At 55.9% G+C, this 20,398-nt stretch overlaps 1 protein-coding gene across 1 annotated transcript; it reads left to right on the forward strand.

Moving 5' to 3' along the window:
* The first annotated feature begins 485 nt into the window (after positions 1-485).
* Positions 486-17,499, forward strand: CSF1 (colony stimulating factor 1). Its single transcript, XM_074977722.1, has 9 exons — positions 486-604; positions 3,871-3,999; positions 6,856-6,918; positions 7,596-7,775; positions 8,907-9,084; positions 10,624-11,756; positions 12,686-12,741; positions 12,960-13,015; positions 14,173-17,499. The coding sequence occupies exons 1-8, from the start codon at positions 545-547 to the stop codon at positions 13,012-13,014; spliced, it is 1,854 nt and encodes a 617-aa protein (XP_074833823.1). The 5' UTR covers positions 486-544; the 3' UTR covers position 13,015; positions 14,173-17,499.
* Positions 17,500-20,398: the final 2,899 nt, after the last annotated feature.

Here is a 20,398-nt window from a genome sequence, read left to right on the forward strand (position 1 = left end):
CCCAGACACAGGTACCCACGGCCCCTGCAGTGTTTGGGGTGGGAAGCTCCTCTCCCAGTGCTAGTATATTTACGTGTATCATTATTTAATTTAGGGTGGGCGTGAGGGGGTGCAGGCGGGGCCACCCCGGGACGGAATAGGGGGCGGGGGTGGGTGCAGGCGAGGACACCCCGCGGGAATGGGGATAGAGAGGTGGGTGCAGGCGAGGACACCCCAGGACGCATGGGGGGAGACGGGTGGGTGCAGGGGGGGACACCCCGGGACCCATGGCGGGAGGAGGGTGCGTGCAGGGGGGGACATCCCGGGACGCACGGGGGCGGCCGGGCGCGGGACTCCGGCCGAACGGCGAAGCCCAGCCGCAGCTCGGCCCCCAGCGGAAGCCCAGGCCCGGCCCGGCGCGGCTGCCAAGCTGGCGTGGGGCCAGCGTGATTTCCCATAAAGCACATGCTGGCGGGAGGCAGTTATAAGCGAGCCCGGAGCGCGGGGCAGGACAGAGCCTCCTCCGCTCGGCGCGGCGCGCTCGGAAACCGCCTCCCGCTCTGCCATGGCCGCCTCGCGCCGCGCCGCGCCCGGGCCCGGCTCCCGGCCCCCGGCCGCCCCCCAGGTAGGGCTCGGGCGGGCGCTCAGCTCCGCGCCGCGCCGCGCCCTCCTGGCGCTCGCCTGCTGGGTGCCGCGTGCCGCGGGGCGCCTAACTCCCTTGGGGCCTCCCGCTCCCACCTCGGGGCCCCCCGGCGGATGGGGGCTCCAGGCTGGCCCTGGCCGAGGCAGCGCCGCCTGCGGCTGACACGCTCTCTGGCTGCCCTGCCCCTGCCCTCTGCCCGGCGTGGGGTGGGGTCAGGGCCGGGCCATAGGTGCAGACAGGCCGGGGACTTGGGACAGGCTGGGCCGCTGCGCTGTTTGCAGCTGCCAGGCGGGGCTGAGCCTGCAGAGCGCGGCGGGGCGCGCAGGGGCAATGCCCGGGGCTGGGACGCGCGGCAGGCGCCTGGGCAGCTCTCCGGGAGGCTTGGCTCGGCAGGCGGGGCCTTGTCCGACCCTTCGCGGTGGGTGGGTGGGTGGGTGGGAGGCAGGGAGCCCCCCAGCCTGCGGGTGCAGCCCCCAAGAGCGCGTCTAGCTAAACAGCTGTCCCGCGGTGCCCCCTCATCAAGCAGTGCAGCTGTCGATCTGGATCAACAGGCTGAGATCTAGCAGGGCTGATGGGCAGCTCAGGGAGGCAGTGTACTAAAGGTCAGTCTGTGTCGTCTGCCTGGCTTTCCATCGGTCCGTCCACATGCACCAGAGCTGTCTGTTCCTCTAGATCTCCTGTGTTCAGGTCTCGTCGGAGAGTTAACAGGATTGACGGAGCGAGTTAAGGGCTTTGTTAACTTTCTTCCGATACTAATCAGGTTAGATTGAGTGGGAGACTAGGAGCCAGGAGGGGAGTTAGCTAGACGAATGTATGCTGATCTGTCTGCCTTGATCCATCAGCCTGAGTACTACGATGTATATGTCTCAATCTTCATTCAGATGATGGCTCAGTGTACCTGTCTGTCCATTCATCCGTCTGTCTCCATGAACCAATAGGATAAGGAACAACAGGCTTAAACTGCAGCAAGGGAGGTTTAGGTTAGACATGAGCTAAAACGTCCTAACTGTCAGGTGGCTAAGTGCTGGAATACCTTACCTAGGGAGGCTGTGGAATCTCCACTGCTGGAGATACTTAAAAGCAGGTTAGATGGACCCTTATCGGGGATGGTCCAGGTGCGGTTTGGCCCTGTGGTGAGTGTGTGGGACTGGACTCAGTGACCTCTTGAGGTCCCTTCCAGTTCTAGTGTTCTAGGACTCTATGATTCTCTCTCTCTCTTCATTATTATTACTATTTATTATTCTGTACATAGCCATTTAATCTATTTTCCACTACCCTAATTTCCCTATCCCTTTCTGTCCCACTGCTTTCAAGGGAGTCACCCCAGGGCTGCCCTGTGTTTTCCCTGTAGCCCTTGGAGGTTGGCGTGCCCTGGTTGAGGAATCCTCTGCCGTGTCCTTCAGGAGCACTGCTAGGATCAGTCCTGACTGCATGCTGATCACAAGGCAGCAGGTCCCATGAGTGCCCTGCTCGGAGATGGACATTCGGAAAAAATTCCTGTCAGGGTGGTTGAGCACTGGAATAAATTGCTGAGGGTGGTTGCAGAATCTCCATCAGTGGAGATGTTTAAGAATAGGCTGGATAAACATCTAACAGGGATGTTGGAGATGGTGCGTGGTTCTCCTGCGAGGGCAGGGGATTGGACTCGGTGACCTCTAGAGGTCCCTTCCAGGTCTAGTGTTCTATGACTGAGTCTATGGCAAGGCTGTTTCCAAAGCCCGCCGACGTTAATGGAAAGGTCCGTGGGTCTGGCTCTCTGATAACGTTTGGGTTCCAGGGAGGGAGGTTACAGCCAATGCTATAGGAACATAAGTCCTACCATAACAGATCCAAACAGGGCTCCTTCTCGCTCCGGATCCCCTGTCCAGCTGTGACAAGAACCAGCTGTTTCAGAGGGAGGCGCAAGGAACCCTACAATCCTGGGTTAACATGCCCCCGCTGAGACTGGTCGGTTAAAGGGTGGTAGTGCTACGAGGTGGACTGGTTTATACTTCTTCCCAGGTGCTTGATTATCTTTTGAGCATTTATCTTTGTGGCTCTGGGCGTTCTCGCTCTCCGTATGAATGCCCAGCCCCCCTTGAGATCCCGCTGAGGTTCTGGCCTCCCCGACAGCCTGTGGAACTCACTGCCACAAGGCGATTGTGTTGTGCAAAAAGAGATTCGTGGAGCTAAAGTCTAGCCCCAGCTTACACAGAGATGCGGCTTGGTGATGGAGGACAGCAGGTGCAGAGGGAAGGTGAAGGCTGGGGTGCAGCTGCTTGGATGGACAGTGAGGAGTCTGGGAAAGGGAGGACACATTTGCAGCTGGCTCTGAGATGGATGAATTGGAGGGTGTCAGTGAATGAAGCCAGGAGACAGGGAAGGGAAGGGAGAGGCGGCCGAGCAGAGAGAGATTTGGAGAGGTGATGGGCAAGGGAGAGGTGGCAGGGATGAAAGGGTGGAGAAGATGCGAGGTCAGCAAGACGGAGGGAAGAGACGAACACTGGGAGGGGAGGAAGATGGGTGCAATGGTTGGGAGGTGGAGTGGGAGGAGAAAAGGAGCCGGAGGAAGCACAAGGCAGTCAAGGGAGAGGGAAGTGTGATGAATTGGTAGGTGACGGGTGGTGAAGACATGACAGGAGTGACCCGGGGCCTGATAAGTGGCAGCAGCCCCAGCTTTCTGCTCTGCACAGAGACTTGTACACCCTGATTCGCAGTCTGGCTCTGGCCGGGCTGGGGAATTCCGGGCTGGGTCTGCTCAGCTGACTGCCTGCTCCTCTAATAATAGCAGAGCAGAACCTATGAGAGGGGAAAAGGGTGGTGGGGGAGGGCATACGTGATCCCAGCCTGCAGTGTGGACACTGGGGTGCCCGCTCCAAAGGGTTTGCGTCCTGAGCCCCTGCTGCAGTGACACAGGGAGGTCAGTGCAGCTTGTACCCATGCAGTGGAGTGCCGCCCTGTGCCCACCAGCTGCAGGCTCCTTCACCAGCTCTGCAGTGCTAATGGGGCTAACTCCAGAGAGGGAAGGATTTGTACAGCAGCTGATGGACAGACAGACAAGCCAGGCAGTTCCTCAGGATGTGCCATAGGTAGGGAATCCACAGGGGGCTGGCAGCATTAGGCTACATCCAGTGATCCATGTTTGCAAGGAGCCAGCCACCGGAAACAGCGTTAGGTGCCCCAGGGGTAGCAGAGAGCCCCGGGACATGGATGCTCTGATGGCAGGGGGCATTCCTGACACCTTCTTCCTTCCTCTCTCTCTTGCTCAGATGTGCCCAGTTCCCTGCACCCTGCTGACTTTCCTCCTCCTCACCACCTGCAGCGTCCATGAAACCGAGCAGAAAGGCTACTGTGAGAATATCATCACCCAGAAGCACCTGGATAAGCTGCAGGAGCTGGTAAGTGTCATGCTGGTGTCATGCCCAGCCAGCACTGCTGCTGGGATGGGACATGGCACCTCGGAGCTTGGTGCTCCTGCGAGGTGAGAGCATGGTGCACACATGAGAAGATCAATATTTCTGCTGGGGGCGGGGTAAGAGGACAATACCTGCTGGGTTTCATACCTGAGCCAGGTGAGATGGATGGCCCTGGCAGGGGAGAGGGGCTCTGCTGGGTCAGATTGGCCAGGGCTGCTGGCCTGACCGACTCCTGCTGCAGCTGAGATCCAGTCTTTGTGCCCCATGTGAATGGGATCAATGATAGGCAATCCAGAGGCAAGGTTCCCAAAGGAGCAAAAACTCCACAGGAGGGGAGAGGCTGATCCAGACAGAGTGGGGAGCAGACAGTTAAGAAGGTGACGTGGGGTAGATATGCCTTTGTGTGTGTCTATGGGCCTTGCCTGTGTGCACTCCAGTGTTGATCACAGGCAGGTTCTTTAAGTCTGGGGTCTTCTGCAGCCCTGAAACACATTCCTCTCCTCTGCACCAGAGACATATGCATAAGGTGCTTTCTCCAGGTTGACCCTCTCTAGTCTGACACCCTCAGGATATGACCGGTGCCACAGGAGGTTAATGTTGTCCAGCAGTGTTACTAACATTTCCACTGCTTACTGGGCTCTGACTGCAACTGATGAAGCGGGTCTTTGCCCCCAAAAGCTTGTGCTCCAAAAAATCTGTTAGTCTGTAAGTTGCCATGGGACGACTTCTTGTTTTTGCTGGGCTCTTAGACATTTGGGGGTAGATTACAGCTAAATACCAGCACAGAACACTGAGAGCCAGGACTGGTGGCTGTAAGCAAATCTTATGGGACCACAGGAAACTTGGCCGCAGCCATGATAAGTGGTCGCCCAGCTAACTAAAATCAAGCTGGATTACAGACGTTGCCAAACTGGAGCATGCTGGACTAGAGAGGTTGAACCTGTAGCACTTCCTTGATGTGAACCCTGGCTCAGTCTGCAGCGTGAGTCTCGTGAGCACTTCCAAGGCTGGAGTACTAGAGCTGCAGCTGCCCAAGGGTTAACCTGGGGAATCTGGCAGTCCCCAAGCAGGATTAGTTGCCAGGAAACTGACCCAAGAGCCTTCCTGGGCTTCCAGTACTGGGAGGAATTTCCCAGCCTTTTTTCTTGTGCAGCTGCAGCACATACAGGTGGGTGCTGCCAGGCCAGTGGCAGAAGGCACGTACTAGGAGGGTATACAGTGCCAGTTAGGGTTTGACAGGCAGGCAAGGTTTTTTTTTCCCCTCCCCAGACAACCAATGATTTGTAAGCAATCCCAGCTGATTGGGGGTCAGAGATCAAAGGAAATTCCAGCGACACCCCCCTTGATTCTCAGGAACTGCTGCAGGGGATGGTAATTGGCCAGGGCCCGGTTTGGTTCAGTGCTCATGCTATATTCATTCATGAATCTTTGAGGGTTATTCTTGGTCACCCCAGGGGGAGGGAGAGGAGAATAGGTCCCATGGCATTACTCCAGCCTGGCATGGGGAGGGGGAGGAGTGATGGTGTAAATACCGCACTGGTGATCCAGCTGTGGCGCTCCCACTTGAAGCGCTGGATCCTGTGCTGCCAGATGTTGTTGGGCCACCAGACGAGGAGCCTGTCTCGGCTCCCATTGTTCCTGCACCAACACAGGTGCTGCTGCTCTGACCGGTTCCAACGTCGACTGCTCCCTCCATTCCAGGGCTGCCAGCAACCGCTCTCCTTTGGGCACAAAAGTCAGAGTCCAGAGCATGAAACTGTTTCCAAGATAGCAGGGCAGAGTAAAGGGTTTCCCTCCAGAGTCCATGGCCTGCTGCAGCAACCAAAAACACGCCCCCCCACCCCCTCTGGCCCGCCTCTGCCTGCTCTACTCTGGAGCTGATCGACATTTGCTAGCAACCGCCTCACTGCAGGCTCCACGAATAATGAAGTGATTGTTCCCAGGAAGACATGGTCCCCAGGCAGCCTGGAATGCAGGCTCGCAGCCCTTCCCTTGCTCTGCAGAGGAGAGCTTTTTGCCCTGAATCTTTTAGAATCCTAGGGCTGGAAGTTATTGCGTGAAGTGCTGAGTTAGCACCTGGGGAGCTGAGGCCAGAGGGGTTGACTTGGTGGACTTTGCTTGCCTCTGATGAGGCAGATCCTGGCTCCTGCTGAAGAAAGACAACCATCTCGTTTGTTTGAGTGAGGACTGGGAATGCTTCTAGCCCAGTGTCCTCATTCGGGCTACGCCTCTCCCCAGAACTGCCTGTTCCTTCATTGGATCTGTGTACCCTCAGGACCACCAGTGAATTGGGTGGAATAACAACAGCCCTGCTACAAGGATTCAAAGCATGTTACACCAAACCTTGCACCCATTCCTTAAAGGCAGCTGCATACAGGGTGATGAGCAGCAAATGAGTGCCACAGGGAAGAAAACTTTGGCCGAGACATTAAGGCAAATTCTTCTGTGATGAGAGGCATTGTGTAATCAGGAGTGTGTGTGCAGCGTGGACACAAGATCTGGGTTAAAGAGCTGGATGGGAAAGCAGTAGGTTGCTTGGAATAATTGATTTAGTCTATGACAGAAGCTGAAATAAATCATGAGGCTCAGAGTTCAGGTGTTGACCCTTCAGTGCTAGGGAGTCCTGGTACCTAGTGCACAGAGGCTTCCTGGGGTACAAATAGCACCCTGGTTGCACCCCTTGCTTGGGGCCCTGAGTTGAGCCTCTCCAAAGCATCTGGGCTCATACCTGCTCCTGAGGCTGGTGCAGTTACCAGGTGCCTGCATAGCTGTGTGCAGCAACCTGACTGAGCTCTTGGAACGGGTCTGCAGAGTGATTTTTGTGCTTCTGCTTTGCAGATTGACTCCCAGATGCTGACGTCCTGCCACATCTCCTTTGAGTTCATCGACGAGAGGGCATTGGTGAGTGGCCTTTGGTCTGACCAGCTGCTTCATCTGCTCAAGAAATCCCTCCGCCTGTGCTTCAGGGCTGGGCACAGGAAGCGCTAAGTTCAGAGCAGGGGGTCTCTGCAGCCGAGAGGGAAAGGAGGGGCCTGCAGCTTACGCCTACAGGGAGCTGGACTTGATTTCCATCTTGGCCACAGACTCCCTGTGTGATTTTCGGAAATTTCCTTAATTGCTCCATGCCTCGGTTTCCCTTCTGCAAACTAGGGGTGAAATTTTTTCCTTAAGGAAGGAAGCTCTTTAGTTCCTTCCTATTCGTACACTCAGGACTTAGCATGATGGGGCCCCAGTCCTGGCTGGCCACTGCTAGTTCCACTGTCCTACAAATAAGAACCATTTCTTCTTTGAGCATGGAAATTATATGGCTTTAGACCCACTTGCTGAAGTGTATCTGACATCCCTTATATCACCCCTGAATTTGGGCCAGGGGGAGCTTATACACACACAAAAGGCCACATTTTCAAGAGCGCTCAGAATGCAACAGTGTCTTAGAGCCACCTTTGACTGTGGCCTGGATGGGGAGGGTGGGGTCTCTCTGGGTAGGGTGTGGAGCATATACCCCATGTTGTGAGATGCAGTGGGTGGGGCAGCGTTTCTGTCTGGCAGACAATAAGCTGTGCGTTCTTGTGTCCCAGGGTGATTCCCAGTGCTTTGTCAAAGCAGCCTTCCCTCAGCTGGGGGACATCCTTGAAAAAATGAAATTCAAGGAGAACTCTGCCAATTTTAACACAACGAAAGACGTGCGCAACATGTACAAGAAAATCGACGAGAATGATGTTCCGTGCATTGCTGACCAGGATGATCATGAGCGCGAGGTACGTCCAGAGAGCTGGCAGCAGATCCTTCCCTCTCAAGCACAGAGACTGGGCTCCCAGTCCTTCGGGGAATGGAACGGTTTGCTGCAGGCTGGTCCCTGCTGCACTGGGGAGCTGGCTGGATTCCCCTGCTGGAAGAGACTGACTCCTAGCGCATTGAGGGTGACCACATGGACGCTGGAGGTTGGCCCTGCCTTCGCATGTGGACTGCAGAAGGCGTTCCAAGCTGTGTCCCAGTACATGACTGGTGCTGGCTTTTGAATGTCAATAATCATTAACCGTGCTGGGCTAATTAAGGCTGGAGCTGGGGTCAGAGGGTCTGGCCCTGGCAGATGAAAGAGCAGAGCAGGAAGTGCAGAGCTGGGAAAATCTGCAGCCTCCTTTGCCTGTCAGCTGGCGCCTTCCCTGTGAAAATAGTCGTGGGGAAAGTCCAACAGCCACAGGGGTTCTCAAGAGCCACCAACAGCCTCAGGCATGGGGGAAACCCTGAGCTATATGAATAGGGGGCTCCTGGGGTGATGGGAACCTTGCTTTGGGTGAGCTGTGCTGCAGGCTGCTTCTCACCATGCACAAACTCAAGGAATTATAGGACTCTGAGTAAAATTCTGTTCTGCAGCCTCAGGTGTATCAGGTGGGCAGTGACTTTGGTCATAGGTTGCTCTAGGCCAGTCATCCAAAGGACCCAGGCACTGAGGGGGACACTGCCTCCAAGCAGTCTTCTCTCTAATGTTTTTCTACCTGGATTTTCACCTTGCCAGAGCACCGGGAATCCCAGCCGGTTTCTAAATGGGTCTGAGCCAGCTCCCACTGGGGGAAGTAACCAATCCTACTCTATCAAGGAGAGGAGAATCCCCACTCAGCAGGCCCAATCCTGGTCTCTCTGGGGGAGGCGGGGAGACTCCTGCTGATTTCTATGAGAGGGTGATCCGAGTCAATGGGGCTGGTCTTGTGCTCAGCCCATTTTTGCACTGGGTAACTTCACCAGCTTTGTTAGTGCTGGGAGGGCCTAGGGAGATCCTGTGCAGTGCCTGGTGCTCGTAGAGGTTTGGCAGCCATAGGACAAGGGGAAGCTTGATACAGTTTCTGCTCTCTGGGTTGTTTCCTGGGTGCTGATCCTTGCTCTCTGCTCAGCTGTCCCAGGCCTGCCTTGAAGAGTTCTCCATGCCTCCTGAAAAGATGCTCCAGCTGGTGAAGAATTTCTTCCAGGAAGTTATGATCCTCTTGGACAAAAATGTGGATTTTGCACATGACTGCAGCACCATCTACCAGAAATGCTCTGACTCCCCAAGAAAGAAGCCACCGTCTTCAGGTGAGACTCTAGCCCACCTGTTCTGCCCCTTGAGCTGCCCCATCTAACACCAGCCAGGATCGTGATTCACATGCCTGAGTGTTACAAAGATGGATGCCCTTAGGAGATGCAGCTTTTACATGGGAGTGAGCATTTGTCCCTGTGAATGCATGTGCAAATGGTCTGGTGTCACGGATGTGCATACATGTTTGTATGCTTACATGTGCATTGGATTGCACCCATGCACGTCTCTGACTACAGATGCTTGCATGTGTCTACTTCTGCATTTCTCTGTGCACACCTGTAGCTGTGAGCGTGCATGTGCTGGGTGGGCCAAGGTTTGTGCATGTTTGTGTGACTGCTAATGAGGGAGAACGCTCCAACGCTTCAGGTTAAAAAAAAGCCTCTAATTGGAAGTTGTGTTGGAAGTGGCTGCCCTGCTTTCTGCTCTGAGAAGAGCGCTGGATTTGCCATGGGAACTGGCTCCCTCGGGCTGTGGGTTTGGCCATAGTACTGCGAAGACAACCACCTCATTTGCAGTATTTCTGCCTCTGGCTGAAACCATGAAGTTAAGAGGCAGGAGCAGAAATTTGGTAACTTGAAAAAAGTTCCAAGCAAACCTCAACCCTGACTCAGGCTGAGCTGAAGGTCTGGGGCCCAGTCGATCATCTGCAGTGGCTCGTCTGGGATGGACTGGAATGTGGTACTCCTGGCTGCTTTCTGCCACCAGCTCACTGGCCAAGTCTGCCGTGTGCCTCAGTTTCCCCATCTGTAAAGTGGAGAGAATACTCCTGGCCTCCCTGGCAGATTGTGCAACAGCTGGCTCCAGTCCAGGGGGCACCTTGTAACAGCAGAGTGGAAGATGCAGCGCTGTTGTCTGTCCCTGGGGGCTGTCTGTGTTGGGGTCCGTGTTAAATGTGATGTGTTTGCATGCACTCCAAGAAGAAGCTCTCATCTGTCCTTCCTGGCAGTGGCATCTGTCATGTGGCTGAGCCGAGGGGACCAGTGTAATAACACTCCCTTCCCTCTGAGCCTGTTGCTTGTGCAGCAGCTGATGGTGACGACACGAGCTCAGACCCTTCCGTGGACACGGGTCGGCCACAGTGTGGATGCTGCTGGTTCACGCTCTTGCTTGGACTCACTAACAATCACAGCCCTGGTCGCCACACTCCAGCCTCGCACTGCCTGCTCTCGGGACCCTTTCCTCCTTGCTAATTTCTTCCATGCCCCACCTCCTGGGCTCCTCACACGTCTGCATGGCCCAGCCTGGGCAGCTCCCTTCACTGGTGCTCTCTTCCCCCAGCCCTCTTGTGGCTCTGCTTGTGCCTGTCCCCCAACCCCTTATTCTGGACTCTCACCCCCACCCCTCGTTTCATCCTGGCTCAGTTCAGTGGCACTGGTACCAGCCCCCCAAGCTAAGGCTGGGTCCTGGGGCAGGGTAGGGAAAGGGCTGAGCTGAGCCTTAAGGCTGTTCCATGCTGTCCTTGGAGGCTGGTTACTCTATGGCCTTTCTCTCTCTCTCTCTCTCTCTCTCTCTTGCTCTTTCTCTGGTTCTTTCAGGTGTGGGGACTGACCGTGACTGCAACTGTCCCTCCCCCAGCCCCCGACGTGAGGGACCCCCACCCTTGACCACCAAGCCCTTCCCTTCCACTGTGCCACACCTGGGCAGCAAGGAGACAGCTGCCAGCTCCCGCCTGCCACACGGCCCGCCGGCTGCCGCACAGACTTCCGCCAAGACACGCAACAGTGCCAAGCCCAGGGTAACCAGGAGCACGCAGAAAGGCCCAGTTACTATGGAGATCCAGGGGGTCTGGCCTCGCACCTCGGCCACTGTATCCTCACCACCAGCAGAACTGGAGCTAGCATCGGAATCACAGGGACTTGGCAGTGGGTCTGTCAGCCCCGAACTGCTCCTAGACCTAACTGAGCCCCCCAGCCAGCCGGACCCTAGCGCTGAGGACATCTTCACCTCACCTCCCAGTCTCCTGGCCTTGGGTGGAGAGATGGCTCCCACGGGGACAGAGGATCAGAGAATCCACGTGTGGCCGACTGGACCTGGGGAGTTCCTCCGTGCGCCTGGTTCACCTGACCCACCCTCCAGTGCAAAGCAGGCCCAGGCGCTGGCCGGAGAAGATGCTATGCCAGCCACCTGGCCGTCCACAGCAGCGGAGCTCAGCACTCACCTGATGGGTCCCAGCAGTGAAGATTTCTTGTCCAGCCCAGCCCTGACCTCTGAGGCAGAAGATGCCTCGGGAGCAGACCCCGGGGGCCGACTGGTGATCCCCCTGTGGCCAGTCCCCTCTCTGGGCTCCAAGGAGCCCATCTCCATCATGCAGCATCGCTTCTCCAGGATGGCTCCTACCATGGATAGCCCCCCTGCCCCAGAGAGCCCCCCCAGGGGGAGCCTTCAGCCCCCAGCCAGGCCAGGCGAAGCCCCAGACACACAGCACAACATGGCACTCCAAGGAGAGAGAGCCCGAGGGCTGCCCAGGTTCAGAGAGCCCGAGGACAGCCAGGCAGGGCCCATCCCTGACCTTACCATCCTTCCTCCGAACATAGACCAGCACAGGAGGGAGGCGCAGCCTCGGGAGACCCAGCGGGAGGTCATGACCTACATCCTGGTGGCGATCCTGGCGACCCTGGCGATACTGCTGGCCGTGGGAGGCCTCCTCTTCTACATGCATAAATCCAGGGTAAGCACCACACCGACCCACCCCCAGCTTTGGTACGTGGGTGGTGCAGCACCTGGGGTGCTCGGGAGGTGGCTCGCAGGCCTTGCTGGCGAGTGGCTTAAAGGCACATCATGTCCCAGGCCTGGCCAGTGTGTCCTCTAATCTTTTCCATCCATGTGTGGAATAAATGTTATGTGCACCAGGGCATGGGTGGATGTGCACCCACAGAAACAAAAAGCTCAGTGTGGGGACTTTACTAATCAGCTGGGCAGCATCGGAATCCTTCCTGAGTGGCTGCACAAGTGCCCAGCTTACAAGGGACCCTGGGCCCCGACCCCTTACTGTCTGCCAGTTGGTTGTGAGAACCAGGGGAAAGCCCCAGCCAGCCCCACCGAAGCTTTGAGGCAGTGTCTCAAGTGGTTAGAACAGGAGGCCTGGGTAGCAGGAGACCTGGGTTCTGTTCCCAGGTTGGCACTGAGCCAGTCACCCCCCTCACCCCCCAGCGAACATTCCATGCGTCAGTTTCCCCAGCTGTAAAATACCTCCCAGCACACGCTCCTCAGGGACTGCGTAGCGCTTGGAGGGGCTCAGGTGGAAGGACTGGGAGAACAGGTCTCAAAGCTGGGAAGGTCTCATCCCCCTGCCCTGTGGGAGGGTTTGAAGCTACGACTGCACCAGGGGATGGGACCATGGGGTGTGTGTGTGTCTGTGCAGCAATGGACAGTGGGGTGTGGGGTGTCTCTAGTCCAGTTCCAGCTGCCCCTCTGGTGGCCTGGCCCCATGGGAAGCCCTGCCTGTTCACAACGCCCTCCACTGGGGCCTCTGCCCCCTCGGGCTCTGGTACCCTTGGGGTACAGCAGGGAAAAGGGATTAGAAAGGACACGTGAGTCCCTTGGCAGCCCCGTTCCTGGCCAGTCCAGGGCTGATTCTTCTCCTTCCCTCCCACGCAGACCCTGGCGCGACGGCAGTGGCAGAGAGGGAATAGCAGAGAGGAGCTGGAAGGAAGGTAAGAGGCTGGGTGGAGTCTGTGACCTGGGGCTTCTCCTCACAGCAGCCTCTTCTTTGAGATCCAGCACCCATCCATCGGGCGCCAGCCTGACGTAGACGCGGCCAAGGAGGGGCTGCATGGCAGAGAGGGGCGCTAGGCATCGCCCTGTGGGGCGCAGACGGGCATCCCCCGCTGGGCCTTCTTCCCACATTGAGCCCCATGTTGTCTCTTTGCAGACCGCTGAATGGGCTGGAGGAGCGTCTGGAACTGCGGGAGCTGGGTGAGCTATGAGGTAAGGTGCCCCCTTTTATCCCCCAACACCCCCCTCTGGGGACAGCCACGGGGGTGGTTCGGTATGGCTTATTCATACCCCGTGGTTAATATTTAGCCAGGCCTTGAGCTCAAGTCTGCAGCGTATTGCTTGGCAGCTGTAGCAGGAACTGATTCCAGGTCTCCTGACTGTTGTGTAGGGCCCACAGGGACAGGGAATTTACTCGTCCTCTGATTCCTGTTGAGGGCCCACATTCAGCGCTGGTGGAATGGGCACAAGGCCCTCAGTCCTGACGGGGGCTGGCAGTGGTAGATCAGGTCAGCTGCAAAATGCAGCTCTGCTCTGCCATTGTCCTCTCCCTGTTCTGCCCATGCTCTCCCTGGGGGCATTAGTCAGCACTGCACTGTCCGGGGGAAGGGGCTGCGCCTGCCCCTTGCTGTGCATGGGCAGGTGTGGTTCTTACGTGGCAAACCCACTGCTGGAAAGGGGGCTACACACGAGCTGGCTGTTGTGCCCCGTAGACTCTTATTATGGGTGAGGGCTGGTAAGGGATGAGCCAACCTGGACTCTCGGCTCCCAGAGGCAGAGAATTGCCTTTATACCTGTACACAGAGCATGTTTGTTTTGGCTTTGTTGACTCAAAACACAGGGCCAACTGGTGCCAGTTTTGCAGAATCAGCTGCACTTGACGCTCTCGCCCCACACCCCTGACAAGACACATCCAGCAGCCCCCAGCCACTGTTCCCTCTGATATCTTCCATCCATTGGACGCTCTATAATCAGCTAGGTAGCACCTGACTCTCTCCTGGGTGGCCACCCCAGGGCTCAGCTTACAGCCCTCTGCGTGCTGATCCCCCCCAAGCGCCTTGCTCTGCAGGCTGCTTTCTCCCTATCCAGCTGTGTACTTTAGCTACTCTAGTTTCACTTCCGTGCAATAGGAACTGCCTCTGAGACAGGTAAACAACCCCAGCTGCCAAAGGGCTCCACTCCTGCAACTCAGGGCTGCTGGGAGCCTCTGGCATAAACATGGGCTGTTAGTGAACCACCCACTCCATCCTGGGTAGACACTTCTGCCTGGGTTCAGCTGGGTCTCGGCTCCACAAGAGCTGCCCGTCCCTTGTAGGTTTCCCTGCAGCAGCCCTGGCACCACGCTGATTTTGCTCTGCTCTTCTTTCCAGCTGGGCCTTTCCTGTCCCAGAACAGCAGCAGCACAGGCTTTGGATTCCAAACCCTCCTGTCGTGGGGGATCTCAGCCCCATCTGGAGGAGACTCTCTGCAGATACAGATCATCCCCGGAGCTGACACTTGCCGCTTGCTCTCACTCTGTTCCTCGCTGCAAGCTCAGGAGAGACTGAGCACTGGAAACGGATGCTGTTTGTTCTTAGCACCGGAGCCCAGGTTCTGTGCTGCCTCGCGCCCCGGCCCATCTCAAGCCACTGGCAAGCCCGAGTGGCCTGCATGACCCCCCTGCCCCAGCTGACCCGGCACCAGGAGGAACAGAGCTTGGCTCTGGTGAAGGAAGAGACACCATCCTGCGGACCTGTATTGTCTGATCCCCTCCAGCATGGAAAGGGTTAGGTGGATTCCGCAGCAGCAGTGTGACACTGGCTCCTTGGAGGCTGTTCTGTGCCTGGCTGGAGGGCTCAGCGAGGGGGCATGCCTGGACAGGAATGAGAGGACTTTGCAGGATCAGCCAGGTTGTCCTCGGCTGGTGGCGCTGGATGCAGCTGGACAGGAGGGATGGGGACTGCGGCTTGGGGTCTCTTCCTGCTTCTTAAACCAGCTTCATCTCAGGACACAGGAGAGGGGCTCAGTGGCTTTTGGAGAGAGCTGCCCCTGGACTGCCACCTCCCCAGCCGCTCACTCTGTGCCCCAGCACTGTGGCTTTTGGAATAACGCCCCCTTGAGTGAGTTACCCCAGGCCAGATCAGCCTTTCCAGGAGTCCTTTAATTCCACGCACAGGCTGGTGCTGGTCCTGTCCATGCCTTTAAGCTGCAGTGTCTGGCCCGGGAGCCAGGAGGACATAATACAGCACTTGCTCTCTCTCCTCTCTGCGTGCACTGCCCTCTGGACCTGAGGGGGCAGGCAGCTCAGCATATTGGACTCTGGGATCAGTCTCTGCCCTTTGGGGTAGCCGTCCCTGCAAGGTATGCATACGGCTGTCTCCTCTCCCATCCGCGCCCCCCTCCCTCCTGCACTCCAGTGAGAGGTCGAGGCCCTGCAGTGAAGGGAAGGGACTGCCTGATGTGGAGTGCAGCCTGCTCCTAGCCATACCTGGGCTTGCTGAGGCGTGCGTAGTAGGGGTACAAATTGGGTCACAGGACACTGCTCCTGAAGGGAAACAAAACCTCTACACTGTGAATTTTAACTTTTTCCTGCTGCCTCCTGAGCAACGGGGGCTGCTGTTGGGTTATTTCCCCGCTGCCCCATCCTGTACTCCTTCCCCGTCCTCCCCTATCCCTGTACGAGGCAGACTCTGTCCAGGCACTCTGCTTACGGTGATAGACTTGCTGCCCGGAGCTGGCCTCAGGGCAGTAGAACTGCCTTTGTGCATTAACGTATTGGAGAAATCTCCTTCTCCTGTAAAGTATTTTACTGGGGGAGCAGGCGTGTCCGGCAGGCGGGCGAGGTTCTGACGCGAGCTGGCCTTGCGTTGCGGACTGGATGTTTGTGACTGTGCTTTCACAGACTGTGTATGTCTCGTTCTCTCGAGGACTTTTTAGCCCATAAGGTGGCTGTGTGAGACGGTGCCACCGGCTGGCCCCTGGCCCTGTGTGTATATCTCAGTCAGGCCAGGGGGTGCAGTAACTGAATCCTCATGGGTGGAGATCAGTGGGGCCCAGGCAAGCGACCGCCCTTTGCCAGTGAGCAGCTGTCTCTATAGCTCTGGTCAGGAAGAGGGTCGTGGGCAGCTTTCAGGTTGACTCCAGGTAGGCTCCTTCCTAGCTTTAGTCACTGCCTTGCTCTGCTGTTGAAAGGCCTTGAAGCTTTTCCAGCCCTTTGGACCACGGGTGGCCGACCCACATCTCTTGAGCCACATGTGGCTCCTCCTTGGGCCGTGCTCCGGGAGTGCCATCTGCTGCTCTGTGCACATACTCCACCCCTTGGTGGGAGAAGCACGTGGAGACGGTGAGTCCCCTGCATCGAGTTAGAGCTGTGGCGGCTGGATGCCTGGCTCTTGGGAGAGCAAGGGCATTGGGCCATGTATTATAGTTTCTGTTTAGCTAGAGAAATAGATAAATACATAATATGCTCTTTGCACTCTAGCCTTGAGGCTCTTAATCCCTACCTGGTTGGCCTCCCCTGCCCTGGGCTGTCCCCTTGTACAGCGGAGGCTCAGAGAGGTCCAGGGACTTAGCGCACCGTGTGTCAGCGCCAGACATGGAGCACCTGTTGTGGAGCTGACATCTGCCCTTCCTAAATTTTGGCAGCCCAGTTTGCAGAGGGCTTTAGCCAGCCACAGTCACTTCCACTCCTGGGGATGGCAGGGGGGTTGTGCCCCACAGCTCTGCCTTCATCTGCACATTAACTCCCTCTGAACGCTTAGACCTCCCGTTTGCCTCTGGCCACTCTCCACTCCCCCACCCTGCACTCTATGAAACCTCCCCACCCACCCCTTTGTCTCTAGCCTGCTATTGGCCTGCTCAGCAATGTGATCTCATATGGCGCACAGAGGGCATTATACAACAGAGCTCCCCACCCACACGCTGGGCTGGAGACCCAGCTGGTGTAATTCAGCAGGGTTCCCATTGCCCTCAGCAGTTTACGCTAGCTGAGGAGTTGGCCCATGGTGTCCAATGTTGCTGACACTCGGCCTCTGATCTAAATTTAGGGCAGATGCTCAGTGGGTGTAAATCAGTAACTACAGAACTCTGCGAGTTCACCTCCACCAGCTCCCATCTCTCAAGATGGGGGCGTCTCTGCTTTCAGCTATAAATGTTTTATTTTTATAAACAGTGGGAGAATACCTATTTAAACCAGAAGTTTTAAATTATTAGTAGTATTAATATTTTTCTTTAAGTATATTTATTAATTCCAAAGGCCCATTCCACTTGCAAAGACCTGTACGGTGTGCGATTGGGGCCAGATATACACACAGCTCAGGGGTCACCGGCACAGCGAGTCTGATTTGGATCTCTGGTACACCTATGGAAATCAGGAGTAATGCCACTGCACTCAGTGGAGTGAGACTGATGTAAGTAAGCAGGCCAGCTGCTTGTCAGTGAGCCAGAATTTTGCTTAGCGTCAGCCGACCTATCTCTGTGGTAATCTGTGGATCTACCTGGATTTACACCACCTGAGAATGTGGGGCTAACAGTCCAGGGTTTGACTCTTGTCTTCCTACAGCTGCCTTGTCATGTTATCCCACGTATATTACCCGCAGGGAGAGTAGCTCCCGAGAAAGGGAGGTATTGTCCTGGTTCCAATGATGTTGTTGAGTTTTTTTTATACTTTAAAATTGTGAATTATTTTATACAAAGTCATTTAATAAATGATGTCTATTTAAAAAAAAAAAAAGTCAAAACCAGCTTGTGTGTTTCATAAACATGGATGTATGGTGCTTTTTCCCTCCGGGGTGGTGGGCTGGTGCACCCTGGCCATTGCTGAACACTCTCGCTGCTGAGGTCAGCTGAGCCCCTCAGGGTTCCATCGACTGGATCATAGATTGCTAGGGCTGGACGGGATCCCAGGAGGTCATCAAGTGCAGCCCCCTGCCTAAAGCAGGATCAACCCCAACTAAATCATCCCAGCCAGGACTCTGTCAAGTTGGGACTAGCTCCAGCCTGAGGCTGGAGGGGACAAGCCACCATCCCCTATGGGGTCTGCAGCAATGGAATCCCATCACTTATGGATGACTAGATGCAGGAAAGACCTACCTCCAAAGGGCTGTCTCTGGGTTCGTAAAGTGCCCAGCACGGTGAGGGCCTGCTCCTCTCCGGGATGGCAAGCTACTCATGCCAGCTCACTAGGTAAGTAGTCTAATAACAGAAATGGCCAAGACATTCAGGAGTCAGGATTTAATCTGGCCCACAGCTGATCCCCGCGGCAGGGGAGCACAGCCACTCAAAGAGGCTGGCTGCGGCCTGTGGCTCTGTACTGCAGGGGAAGGGCTGAGCATGCTGTCCCCACTCCCAGAAAAGATCTCTCTGCTCCCATTGGCCGGAAGCCATCTCCAGCCACTAGGAGCTGAGAGATGATGCTGGGGGCGAGGGCAGGGCAAAGCCTGATCCTGCCGCAGAGAGCCACAAGGAACCAGCAAGGGGGCTGGGGCTGCTGGTAAGCAGGGAAGCCAGCCTGCAAGTGCTGCTTGCTGGGAACTGCTTAGGTAAGTGCTGCTTGGCCAGAGCCTGCTTCTGGCACCCCAGCCCCTCCTGCACCCCAATGTCCTCCCAAACACTGCACCCCCCCTCCTTCCTCTCCCCAGGTTGGAATCCCCTCCTGAATCCATACCTCCTCCTGGACCTGCACCCCAATCCCTGCCCCAGGTCACAACCCCTCCTTCACCCAAACTCCCTCTGACCCCACACCCTCTCCTGCACCCCATCCCTACCCCGAGCTCCCTTCTGCACCAACTCCACCCCACGCCCCCTCCATAGAAAACTGCAGCCCTTGACCACCTACCACAATCTTGGAAAACTGCCCCCCCGCAAACAAAAATTATCGCCCAGCCCTGTTCTAAGTGACTAGCTAGGCAGACAAGTGAGGGGGGATGTATTGCTAGATAGATCCTACGAGGAGCTGACTGGTAGATGGGGTGTCTGGAGTGAAATAATAATGACAGCGCATGTGCACCCCAGAGAGCATAGTGCTGGGAGGGTCAGCAACCTTCCCACAGCTAGGACTTGTGGTTGTGCCTCAGCTGTCAGAGGATGGAAGTATAGTAAGAAAGGTTCAAACTGGGTCAGCTCCAGAAAGCCTGGCTATGGGTGCTGCCTCCGCCAGGGCAGCGTGAGAACCAGTCAGAGGCTGGGGCTGAGAGTACTTCACTCTGGTAGGTTCATGGGGCCTCAAAGGTTGCGTCACGGAGAGAGCTTTGACGGCCTGTTGAGAGGTGGCAGAGGTTCTCCACTGACTTTGACCTCTTCCTAATGACCTGTTTCAGGAGCTCAACAAGCTGAGAATAGGAGTGTAAGATTAACCTTCCCAAATAGGACCACTGGGTTATCCAATCTGGTCTCCTGCTGTGGCCTGCACTTGACACTTCAGAGGAAGGTAAGCTGCCAGCTCCCATCCTACATTCAAGGCCCAATCCTGTTTCCACTGATCGCAAAGGAAGCTGGATTGGCCTTTTAAAGCATTTAGGCCATGGCGGCCTCTGGGAGGTTGGGACAGGGGGAGGGGGTGTTAAAACTCTTTTTGACCTGCTTGGGTGAGCCACCTTAGGCATGCACGTTGATTTCCCTTATCTTAGCTTGGAGCCTTCCTGGCTTTGTTCTGAAGTGACATGGGGGGGGGGGAACCCGAGTCAGCCACTTTAAGGCGAAAAAAGGCCATGTGCCAGTAAGTGACTCAATGACTTCCTGTGCCCAGGAGGTCAGTTTCACAGGAGGAGCTATTTCCGCTGGCCAGTGCTAAGGGGGCTAGGACTGAATTCCATCAACTTAGCCCTTGGTCTGTTGCAGTAAAGTGGGAAAAAAAAAATTCCTCCAGCCAGCAGGGGTTTTTCATCCTGAGCGCCACATTTTGTCTGGGGCTTACTGGGGTAGGAAGAGGGATGATTTAACCTACTTAGTCCACAGTGTTTAAACACAGATCACAACTGTCCCAACATTCAGGGATGTTAAGCTCGGGGCATTTGCTTCGGTGTCCTGTGTGACAGAGCAGGACTCACTGACCTTTAGCTCTGCTACCACCTGCGCTCAGCAGGTCTTTAACAATGTCACATATTACACCACACTGACAGTTCGGAGGGCTGAGGAGAGAATGCTGCTTAATCCCAGGGTTCTAGCTGTGAAATGGAGGGCTGATGTGTCACCCACAAGATTTTTAAGGCCTGAAGAGCCAATTTGATCATCCTGTGTGACCCTCGCCTTAGCTCTCAATGATTCCTGCAGTGAGCTCATAACTTGTGACTGAGCTACGGCAGTGCTTTTAGAAAGAGGCATCTGTGTTTGATTTAAAGATGTCACGTGCTTGGGAATTCCCTCCCCCACCCCGCCTCAACACACAAGCTACCCCAATAATTTATTACTAGGACTGCTGATTAACCATAGTGAACTCAGGTGATTAATTCCAAACACCAAGTGTGAGTTTAAAAAAAAAGTAATCGTGAGTGATCCCAGTCTTAATTGCACTGTTACGCAATAGTACACCATCTGAAATGTATTAAATATTTTTGAATGGATTGCTTCATTTTCAACTCTTTTGATTTCAATCATAGCATAGTGTACACTGCTCACTCT

Source organism: Carettochelys insculpta, chromosome 26, assembly GCF_033958435.1.
Source record: "Carettochelys insculpta isolate YL-2023 chromosome 26, ASM3395843v1, whole genome shotgun sequence".
Taxonomy (NCBI): domain Eukaryota; kingdom Metazoa; phylum Chordata; order Testudines; family Carettochelyidae; genus Carettochelys; species Carettochelys insculpta.